The 12118-nt window shown below is 37.8% G+C and overlaps 2 protein-coding genes across 2 annotated transcripts; both read right to left on the bottom strand.

Annotated features, from left to right (window-relative positions):
* Positions 1-1042: 1042 nt before the first annotated feature.
* Positions 1043-2627, bottom strand: LOC112176629 (RNA-binding protein pno1). The gene is made up of 2 exons (XM_024314658.2): positions 2511-2627; positions 1043-1970 (listed from the first exon to the last, which is right to left on the bottom strand). Exon 2 carries the CDS (start codon positions 1945-1947, stop codon positions 1273-1275), a length of 675 nt encoding a protein of 224 aa, XP_024170426.1. The 5' UTR covers positions 1948-1970; positions 2511-2627; the 3' UTR covers positions 1043-1272.
* Positions 2628-4236: 1609 nt separating this feature from the next.
* LOC112176628 lies at positions 4237-8588 on the bottom strand. Its single transcript, XM_024314657.2, has 7 exons — positions 8333-8588; positions 8160-8228; positions 7877-7996; positions 7721-7795; positions 6894-7028; positions 5828-5969; positions 4237-4666 (listed from the first exon to the last, which is right to left on the bottom strand). The coding sequence occupies exons 1-7, from the start codon at positions 8528-8530 to the stop codon at positions 4506-4508; spliced, it is 900 nt and encodes a 299-aa protein (XP_024170425.1). The 5' UTR covers positions 8531-8588; the 3' UTR covers positions 4237-4505.
* Positions 8589-12118: the final 3530 nt, after the last annotated feature.

Genomic DNA, 12118 nt, shown 5'->3' with positions numbered 1-12118 from the left:
ACTTGCAGACCTACCTAGATTTCTGCTAGACCAAACTCACTGAATTATTTCGTTACATAATATCCGCTAGACCAAACTCATTAGGTTAACTTTCTATTTCTTTTTGTTACATAATAGATTAATAGTGAACTCCCTGATGGAAATCCAATTCACTCTCTAAAGGCGGCAAACTCACCCTGTTGAAGGCCAATATCACAGGTTTGCCTAATCACATTTTATCATGCTTTAAATACCCCTCTAATCTAGCTTCCCAGGTGGACTCTATTTGTCAACAATTTTTTTGGGGTCATCCCCATGCTTCTCTTGTAGCTTGGTCCCAGGTTTGTACAATCCTATTGTGGCATCTTTAAAAAGTCTTGGAAACTCAGATGTTCTTTGTGCTGAAGCTTTTGCCCGCCGTGCTGGTTTGCAAGCTGCGCTTTACTTCATCAGTTTACTCATATTAAAGTTGAAGGACATTCAAAATTACTTACTGATGGCATTAACCACAAAATCAATATTCCTTGGCAAATCGCTACTTTGGTACATGACATCCGGATTTTGGCAAACCAATTCACTTCAATTCAGTTTAATCATGTTTGGCGCAAAGCGAACTTTGTTGATAATGCTTTGACGAATCTTGGTCATCAAATTGGTGCTGGCGCTTGGTCTCAACATGCTGCTCAAAATGCTTTCACTTTTGACTTTAATTTAGGCTGTTTTACGGATTTCTCTTTGTAATTTTATATTTCATCATCGATTTTTTTTTTTTTTCAAAGGGATGACATTCTGAAGAATTTTAACTCGAGGCCACAACTTTGTAATGCTCATTCTTCAATAAAAAATTTACTTGATAAGAATGTGCCTAACCAATAAGCTCATCTGCCAAGTGGGTAGCTAACTCTCATGTACATTCTGTTACAACCAGACCAAACCCATCAATCAGTCAGAGTTGCACTTCAAATCTACTGCCAAATTCACCGAGTAGAAATACTAGAATCAGCACAACCAATGGCACCATAATCGCTATATTAGAGTTTCACTACACAGTATCCAGAACCAGTTTAAAGAAAACTTCACGATAACCAATTTAAGTTTTTAGTCAAACGAACTGTAGTTCTAACAAAATGCTTCCAACAGCAACAAAATCTTACAAGATGTCATTTCTTCTGACGGTACAAAAATCTCCTAGAACTTTTTCTTTCTGTTGTCAAGCCATACTCATCTTCAGAATACTCAAGATTATAAATGGACAATAAAAATGCATAACACAAATGCATACTCATCCCCAATCTAAAACCTTTCTGCCAATCTAGCAGTAACCGCTCTTAGTTTTGAATACACTTTAGCAGCAGGGGATCCTAAGATAAGGTTGCAAAGAGAGTCCCTAGCAACCTTTATGTTTGCAAAAGATCCCAATATGTGGATCTTGGTGTCTGCAATCACAATCCTAGTCTTTGTAGCATTCTCAATCGCGAATTTTGTTCTGCCACCTTTCCCAGACAGCCTTCCTATAGCGCGAGACAAGTGCTCCCCACGAAGTGTTTTGACGTCCTTGATCTCAAAGGACTCCACATAAAGCTCGTCCAAACGTAGAAGGGCAATGGCATCTATGACATCAAACCCCAGCATGAAAGCCTGAACAAAGTCAGCACACTTCTGCAGATGACTAATGTCAGGTGTGTCACGTCTGGTCTTCAACTCCACTTTGCGGCCCTTGAGATTCATACGGATGTCTATCTTCATCTGCTCGTAAATTGGGGTGTATATTTCCATCCATGCTTTCTTCAGTGGCGTATAACGATGCGGTGGAACAGAGACCTTCCGGAACTGAACTTGCCCATCTGACATCTCATGAGCCTTTAAAGGCTCAAAACTTGGCTTTGCAGGCAGTGCCCCAGACGCTGAACTGGCTCCATTTGCCACTGCTTCAACTTCCATGGAAGTAGGAGCTTCATTGGACTGCATTTTTAACTGCCCCGACTTTGACCCTTCAAAGATTATAAAGGAAGGTTGATCAAGACCATCTTAAATATCGAATCATATCCCATCATAAAATCACAAGTTCTGTGTGAAACTATGCTTAACAGCCGAAAAGCAAACAACAAAGGAAATCATTCTGTAGTTTAAACAAAAGCTACCTTAGAATTGCACATCTACTCTAGTTTAGCTTCCTATCTATAAATAATATATAGCAGACCCTATACATCTCAGTAACACGAAACAGCTATTCTAAAATCACAATATCAATTGAACCAACACTCCAATGCAATCTTAACAGCTGTACAAACTAAAATCCAAAGCGAACTTAACCCAAAAAAAACAAATTACACAAAATTTCACAGGTCAATAGGAAACATGTATAGGGTGGAATTATATTTGATGGGATGTAAACAAGTGAGTATATGAAATTTGTTATGAGTATGAGATTCAACTGTAAGATGAGAAACAAATAAGACCCAAATAAAATTTGACAAATTCGAAGCACATGGGTATAGAATTCAGAGCATATATGAAGCAACTAACCATACCTCAATCTAAGAGACAGAGGCGGCGGAAGACGGAGAGAGAGAGCCTCTGAGTCGAAGGAGGCAGGGTAGGGTTGCTGCGCGATTCTAAAGGGGTTTAACTTCAAGGGTTTTCGGGAGATTTTATAGTGGAGGGGGTTAGTTGGTAATTTCGGCAAACTAGGAAATGCCACGTATGCAACTAAGGTCTATGACAATATCATTTTGTTATTTTTTTGGTTATGCAAATTGTTAAAAGGACTAAGAGCAAGTTCACCCGTTGGATCACAAGGAACTGTTTACTGTCACTGGACCTTTATTTCCACCCGTTGGGTCAGGGTTACCAGTCAGTTATTATTCATTGAATATTTTATTAATTTTTTTTTAATGTAAATGAGAAATGTATGATGTAAATAAATAGTATTGATGATTATTTTGGAAATGCAACCAAAGAAAATTTTATGGGTAGACAAATCATATGTCCACCGACACTCTTGACACTCTTTTTTTTTTTTTTAAACTCCACCGACACTTATATCACATGTACACAGCCGACAAAGTTTCTGAAAAGAGTGAAAAAAAAAATTAAAACAAACACTTTTATCACATGTACACCACCGACAAGGTCTTTTTAAAAGAATTTGAAAACTCCACTGACACTTTTGTCACATGTACACGACCGACAATTTTTTTGAAAAGAGTGAAAAACCCATCGACACATATCTGTTTGGGCCACTAGCTCCGTCACTATGTTTTCCGAGATGATGTCTTGGGCCACGTACTGTTATGTTGCCCAAGCCAGGTGGAAGGTTGAATAGTTATATTTTGGTGACTTGGGTCACCTTTTGACGTGGAGCCCGAGCATAAACAAGCCCTGTGGACTTGCTCTAAATTCATATGTTGTTATCTATGGTTATTTCTTCGATATTATTAAATTCTGAACTTACAGATATTTGTCTGAAATTGAAATGTATTTAAAATTAATATTATTAATAATTGACTGCTAGAGCATTACTCGTTATCAATATCTATCGAATTTCAACCACTTGGTGTGGTAAGGTTGGTCGAGCTGCCTAGTGCCTAGTATGGAACCCTTATGTCTAGAGTTCGAATCCCAACTCTCACAAGTTTGTAGCCAGTAGATTTGAGGGGCTTTCGGATTCGTGCTCCTGCGGCGAGAGATTAGTCTGACTTTGCTGGGATATTCTCATGGACCTCAATCCGAATATTGACAGGGTGTATATGTTACTAACTCGCTAACATAACCGATGTGACTTGCTACCTCACTCCCGAACAAAATAAAATATATCTATCAAATTTCAATCATTTCCTTGAATTTTCATAAATTTAAAATACAAACTTATTATCAAAATTGAAACTTAAAACTTCGTATATAATGCAAGACCAAACATTTAACTAAAAGCATTAAGATCTCGTATAGTTCGCGGAATGAGACTCGGAGGAAAGTTGTTCCTTGCTGTTTTTATAGGGATGAGCAATCAAGATTCCTACAAAGTTGTTTGTAACACTAAAATTTGAAAGTTCTTATGCAGTATTCATTCTAAAATCTTCACTAAAAACTCTCGCTCACCTATTGTTCCAAAGGCAAAGTGCATTTTATAACTTGGGCAAACATGAGTGGCAACTCGGACGTAGGAAAAATTTAGCTACTTCTGACCAGAATTGCACTCAACTGCTCACGTTTCCAGAAGAGCTTTTGCAAACTCTTGCCTAACTATGAATGGACAAGAAACCATAAACCCACAATTTATCTACAATTTCCTTGAAAATAGTTTCCAACACTGCTTTCCATCCTCCAACTAGAAAAGTCCAGCTAGTATTTGGGTTTTGAAAACGAATAAAATACGGGAGAACAAAAAGAAACAAGGCAGGCATTACCATACAAGCAGATATATACCTACTTCAGCTACCCCAATCCGACGGTATAGGACAATCACAGCCTAAAGGCATATTGGCGATGGAGTTTCATGATTCAACATCTATGCAAAATCCGACAACTCACTTCATCTCTACTGATTGTATTGCAAGCTTGGCTGCAACCATGGAGATATTATCTTTGACAAACTGTAATGAATTATCTAGCCTATGCATTGTGTCTTTCAGCTCCATTGCCTTTAATTTCTCTTGCTGCAGCTTCAGAAGTTCCGATTGACTTGATCCTGCAGCATAGGAAAATCCCAGATGAATTTAAAATAGCTGATGAAATGTAAGCAAAGTAGGATGTTTACAGGTTCAGCTTATACGACCCTATACTAATGTTTTTGGTCTGTTGAAATACAATCAAAGGAAGGGAATACAAATGCTGGTCAAAGAGAGGTAGCAAGAACCTCTGCATTTCAAAAACTAATGCAAGATTTGTGAAGTTCCTTATAATAATCAAGGAAGGTTGCTTCAAGTTACATGATCCTTTCAACTAGCTCCCACAACAGGTCTTGTATGAAATGAGAACAAATAAGTGGAGTCACAAACACATGGCTAAGTGCTCGACTCTGACATCCTAGTTGAGATTTTCACCACAGATATTTAGATAAACCATTCGAAGGCACTTCAAGCAAGCAAAGACTCCACTCAAATAGCATTGAAAAGTTTACCAAATTCACAACCAAAAGTCCAATATGTTATTCTCTCATCACCTTCGGTCAAGTTAAAATTCACTATAGTAGCATGCTAATGCATATCTCTGACAGACTTCCAGCAGAAAAGTTTTTACTAAGGTTGCTGTTGCTAACTTGGTGCTATTGCAGTGAAGAAAGAGAGCGAGATCACTACTTTGAAACTCTCATAGAAAGCCTCAACCTTGAAAAATTATATGCTCAAATTTCATAACAAGGATAGGTCCAGATGGTTAAGCATGTAAAAGTTGTCAAACATGGAACTGAGAATCACAGAAAACAGGTGCAAAGAAGCCCAAACCAAAACTAAGAGGAGCTGAAACAAGTCTGGGGATACCAAGGAACGGTAGCAGAGAACACAAAAAAAAAATGCCAGAAATCCAAAAACAGCAGCAAAACAGTTAGAAGGTCTGAAACTACTGCAGACAATGGTTGTGATACAAGGTAGGAAAGGTAAAATGGCTGAATCTGAGAGTACATTTGTAATAGAGATATTAACACCTTCAAAGGAAAAACGACCCCTACAACTCAACCCTTAATAAACACAAAATAAAGATCATCATAAAGCCGGATAGTAAAAAGAAAAAGGTAAAGCCAAAACGTACCGGACATGGTTTCCAACAAGAATTAGTAATCCCCAGGCAGTAGAACTGAGGAACTATAACTTTCTAGACACTATCAGAAATCAACATGCACAAGGGAAACTACCTGATACAGGTTGAAGTGCTGCAAAGGATACACGCTCAGCCAAGGAAGGAAAGAAAGCTTCATCACAGTCCACTTGTAGTTCCTTTTCCGTCCACATCAGAGAGTTGGCAATTTGAGTCTGCAAAGGTGCCTCCTTTGGAGCCTAGTGAACAAAAAAATATGAGCACCAAGTTTCCAGATTTAGAGGGTAACAGTTTATTTCCATCATTCTGAACAATTGTAGTACTTTTAGAGATAGAGCCTGAGGGGTTTGCTATTTTTCTCTGCATTTGGAGCCTAGTGAACAAAAATTATGAGCACAAAGTTTCCAGATTTAGAGGGTAACAGTTTATTTCCATCATTCTGAACAATTGTAGTTCTTTAAACCCCCATGGAGGAGTACTGCATTAGATATCCGCCTAAAGATAGAGCACAAGGGGTTTGCTATTTTTCTCAGTATTAAGGTACTTTTGCAACATACATGCAATATTACCATGATAATATTCTACTTGTTGCAACATTTTGTCGGAACTAATATGGTAGATAACCCAAGAAATGTAGAGTTTGTACATAGCCAGAACAAGCAAATTTGACTTAATACAACTGATGCAGACCAAGCCAAAGACACAGTCAGGCAGCCAAACACACTGACTTTCAGAAAAAACTAGTAAAATTAGAGAGAAACTGACGGGCACTCTTGGATTACGGTTCCTGTATTGAGGTGTCTCAATGAAAGAGCCAAAATGGAATATATATTGTTTGGTGAGAAAGCAAAAATGTGAAAAGACAACAGGAACTTGTAATGAAATGTGCATTATAGGAACGGTCTTTCAACAGAATGTTATATAAATTGGCCCTATATCGATTGGGAGCTTTTTCTGTTGAACACCACTCCACTTTGACTTTGCCTCTGAGTGTTTGTTAATATAATTATTAAAAAATTAAAAAATTAAAAAAATTATAAAAAAAAAAAAAAAAAACCAAGACCTGTTAAAGTCATGATTCAAGAATGACCTTTTATCATTTTAGTTGTGACAATGCAGCATTGGGAAAAACTTTACACAGAGAGAAAGAGAGAGAGTCACACCTTTAGTTTGATTTCCAAACTATTTAAACTACACAAAGCCTCTTTTACTTGAAAAACTTTGGGGCTTAATCTGCTTACACTATCAGGTACCCTGTCCTGCACGGGTATGACAACACCTTTCAAGTAAGGATCTGCCTGCATAACAAAGTGCAAACCCACATTTAGAAAACATAAGAGTAAACCACAAGAACATAAGAGATATAAATATGACAGTACTACAGACAGAGTGGGTGAAAGAAGAATCAAAGAGAACACAAAGAACCAATAAATAGGGGTAATGGGGGTGGGGGCAGCAATACACAAAATCATTTGCCTTCTCTTTGGACCTTCAGACAAAATAGTAAAAACTGGCTGGTATCATAACACTTTGATTTTTTCATGCTAAAGATTAACAATTAAACATTTCCTTGGTTTCAGGTTTCATGATGAAAACATCAGATTCGTGATAAGTTATTGAATTTTTATTAACATGTTACCAATAAAATTTATACAAACAAAGTTCTATCTTTTATTACGTGGTGAAAAATGAAATAATCACTCATATATATATGGAAACCACCAAAATGGTTTGTCTATGTATATACAAAATAATGTTTATGTATGGAGAAGTGTCTAGTAATAAGGTACGTCATGCATCACCTTTGTCCAAATCTTAACTAATACATGAGAAACAGATGATTATTTAAGGATCCTCAAAAAAAAAAAAGGAAGTGTAAATTATTTCTTAAAGGGTCGTATAGTGATTCTCCGCCCTGTAACAGAATATACATATGAGTAATTTGATGACAGACTATCATATATCCCAGACCAGTTCTCTTTTTACTCACCTGCAGAAATTTGATAATCTTTACACGACCAATTCCTCTTATAGAGACTAATGCTCCAACTTCTAATCTCTCAACCTGCAGCATACTGGAACTGATATTAGTTCATAAGGTACTTCAATAGACATTAGGAAACTCTTCAAAAACTGGGAAGCTTACATTTTCTATAAATACCAAACAACCATTTCTAGCTGCAAAAGATGCTTCTTCCAATGAATCATCAATAATGATAGGATCCAGCACAAAATGCACGAAGAACTTCTTGTTCCTCAACAATGACTGCACCACATAGATTGAGTCATAAATCAGATAAACAATTAAGTTCAGCTTATTAAGTCTACAGAAACCATGACAGGTATTTGTCATTAAAGAATTCAGTTTCAAAAACATGACACTGCACTTCTGTAAACTATGGTTAAAGACAATGACTAGAACCTAGTACCTCCTCGAGAAGAGCAAGATATCTGGCTTCATATAAATGCAGTGTTTTACTCTCAGTTGGAACCAGAACCTGAAATTGGGGGGGGAGGGTTCAGTAAATAAATGAATGACTGCAGCAGAATGGATTAATCTACTCGCCAAGTAAAACTGTAAAAGTGATTGAAGGTTGTTCACCTCGGTCAAGGTGAAGGGGAGCAGCGGGAGCTCCAAGGAGGTGGCGTTTGGCGGCGAGAAACGGCATCGTTTCTGCTTCGGGCGGGTGAATCCGAAATGGAGGAAACGGTGGAGGGTCGGGTGCGGGTTTCGGAGTCGGGTCGTCCTTGCAGGGAGAAAGGGGCTGGTGGTGGTGAGATTGAAGGCCGTACAATTCATCTCCTTCTTCTTCCGTTACGACCACCAACGGTCCGACGGATTGATTATCTTCGAAATTATAAATGTCGTGGGTCCAAACATACATGATTCTTTTTCTTTCTTTTTTTGAATAAAAATTCTTTTCTTTTTTTTGTTTTTTCCTTTGGGAACAATGGAAAATGACAGTTTACCCCCCTAATCCCCTACTGTACTGTGGTACCTTGATGCCAAGTAGACGACCACGGGAACAAAAACTGATTACAGTGGGCAAAAGATTAAATCCAAAGTGATTTTTTCTTTAGGTGGCGTTCAGTAATGTTTCGGTGCATGTACAAAATGAAAATATAGTGAAAATGCAGTAATTTATTTCTTAAAACGTAATAAAACTTGAAAATACTTGCTGTTGAAAGAAAACTCTATTTATGTATGCTTGGCCCAAACATGCATGATTACTTTTTCTAGTTGTAATAGGGTAAATCTCTTAATCCATATTTGGTTAGGAAGAAGCCCTTCTATTGAGGACTACTAAAATAAGGACTAATTGAAGATTTTTGTGTTACACCCACTTTTTTATCACATTTTCGTAAATCAACTGTTAGATGTTTACATATTTGTGTATAGATCATTTATGTGATTTTTCAACCAAATTGAAAATCGTTAAGATATTCATAATCGTGATTTATCAATTATGAACATGAATGATTCATGTTTGATAGATTTGGTTCGTCCATTGATTTGGTCTAGTTCAGTACCTTAACGATTAACAATTTGAAAGAAAATTTTCAGAAGTCATCTACTCATGCATACATAAACATCTAACAGTTGATTTGGCGAAATGTAATCGAAAAATGGTTCTCCCAAACTGTTGATTAGAAAGTCATCAACTAGTCCTCATTTTAGTGGTCCTCATTGAATGGCTCCTTTGGTTAGGATTCCTTGTACTCTAACAAAATTGTAATCCTTATTATCATTTAAAGCACATCACCTACTCCTATGGTGACTCGAACCCATTACCTGGATCTTAGGTAGTGGGTGCTCTAACCACTGAGCTAACACCACTTCGTCAAATTTAAAGCATCTCAATATTCTCTCAAATTTTCTTATTCTACAATACGTTATCAGCACAAAGCCCTAATTCTGAATCAAAAGGCAAAAACCTTAGAAAAATCCCAAAATCCCATTCTGTCATACTAGCCTCGCCTGCCTTCGACCAGCCCTACACGCTGCTAGCCTCACCTACTCGCTGCAATAGCTCTACATGCCTCTAGCCTCACCTGCTTGTTGCACGCCTTTACCTCTGGCCCTTCTGCATGCAACTAGGATTGAAGCTCAACAGAAAAATATACCAGGATTGAAGTTCAACAACAATCCTGCAGCAGGATAGAAGCTCAACTGCAATCCTACACTAGGATTGAAGGCCCCGCTGCGATCCTAGATTCGTCTTCAAGAAATTTTTTCAAGTAAGTTTTTAATAGAAGTTGCTACTTTCATTTAATTTCTGCTTCTAGCATTCAGGAATTCTATTATCCCTTCTTCTACCTCCCACCTTTTTTATAACTTGGGATCAAGGTTCGAAAAAACGCTAGGCGCTAGTCGGGCGGTGGTCTGGGGACTAGCGCCTAGAGGCCTAGGCAGGGACTAGGCGGTTTTATTTTTATATTTTTAATTTGATTAAATTGTTTTTATAATAAATACAAATGAATAAAATAGTTCACTTACTCTTAATAATTTAATTGCATAATTATTTAATCACACTCTAAATACTAAAATTACTATTAATTATTATAATAGTTCACTTACTCATAATAGTTGTTAGAATGCTTGACAGTTATCTATAACTATTACAAATCTTATCATAAAAAAAATTGGTAAGTGGGCTCCTGCCTACAATATCTCTCTCTCTCTCTCTCTCTCTCTAAAGACTAATCAAGTCTTCATCTTCTAATGGTTCATGTGCTCTTGGGACTTGGGAGTTGGGACTGCTCTTGAAGACAAGTCAAGTCTTCGTCTTCTACCTACAAGTCTACAACCAATCACTCTCTCTCTCTGACAGTGAGAGTACCATTCTCTAAACAAACACTGAAGAAGATGAAGAAAACTCTCACTTTCTGATACCGCTCTCTTCAATCCGACAATAGTTTGCTGCCCCAAACTAATCCAGTCTTAACGGCAAGCTGAAATCTTTGAAGTTGGAGGTCGGAATAGGCTTGAGCGAGTATCTTCCATTTCCAATCTTTTTCTCTTCCTCTCTCACACATAGTGAGACTATTCGTACTTCTAATCTCTCTCTCTCTCTCTCTCTCTGTCTCACACAAACGATGAAAGTATTCGTCTTTCTGGGTTTTTCAGTTTTTGACAAGTTTTCGGCCGTATTGAGAAGCCAAAAAAAAAAACGCCCAGCGCTTACTGCCCAGCCGCCTAGACCCTCCAAGCAACCGCCTAAAACCAGAACGCCTAGAGCCATCGATTTGGCATTAGTCGAGGCAGAGAGGCATCGCCCAGCTCCTAGGTGACCTGGGCGGCTGAGTTTTAGAACAGTGCGTGGGATAATTGAGTTGAACTCTGGGGTTCATGCGACTCCAAACAAATTGTTCGTGGAGATATCATAAACGATCGAGTGATCATTAAACATCATTGTTTCGGTCTAATCCAAAACTCTTGAAAATTAATTTCTTTGTAGCGATTTATGCTTAGAAATTTACTTTATTTTTGTGGAAGCGTTTTAGGGTCCAAAACTAATTTGTTCTTGTTTTCCCTTTTCAGGATATCAAACTTGCACAAACTCGATTCTGCTTCACTATGGACATTACTCGAGTATATGGTTAGAAATAACCCAAGGAATCTATGGGCTGCGCTTGAAGAACTTTTTTGGAATATCTGAGACTCCCAACTTCCAAATTGCTTAACAGATGACAAAATCTCCGCCTCACAGACTATAAGTCAGTACTTGAGTATTATTCGAAAATCCTCAGCATTAGATCTATGATGTGATCCTGTAATTAAAATGTTAAAGATGAGGAATTGATTGAGAAAACTCTCTCCACCTTCTTGTAAAAAAAGATAATAATGGCACACCAAAGGGGGGTCGTTGCGAGCGAAACCCTAAATCTAAGACGTTTTGGTCCATCTAATCGCTCTACTCAGGAAGAAAACTGCCAAAACAATCAAGCGGATATGCAGTCGTGGAGGTAGTTGTGGAAAGAGAAGGATCGCCACCACAACAGGCAATGGTGGGGCCGCCACTGGCCATAGGGCTCGTAATATACACTCACATTTTGCCCCTTAATCACGATAAGATCAGCCATAAACTTAGTTTTAATCATAAAGTGTGTTTCCAATGTAAAGCGACTGGTCATTGACAATGATATGTCATGTATCTGATCTAACAGCTACTACCTACATAGCTTGAAAGGAAGCAAGAAAAGCTTATCACGCAAAACATTAAGATCAAAATGTCGAGCTGAAGGTTGTAGATTTTTTACTCTGCCAATGTCAAACTGCATAGAAGTCATCGATTTTGATTACATCCTTTTATTTTCAAGATGATTGTAATGACACTTGCCATAGTCTTATTGTTGCCTTCGATTTCTAGCTTGTCTTTGAATAGGC

Source organism: Rosa chinensis, chromosome 7 (assembly GCF_002994745.2).
Source record: "Rosa chinensis cultivar Old Blush chromosome 7, RchiOBHm-V2, whole genome shotgun sequence".
In the NCBI taxonomy this organism is placed as follows: domain Eukaryota; kingdom Viridiplantae; phylum Streptophyta; class Magnoliopsida; order Rosales; family Rosaceae; genus Rosa; species Rosa chinensis.
Note: the sequence above shows the minus strand (reverse complement) of the source record. Positions and strands in the feature narration are given on the sequence as shown.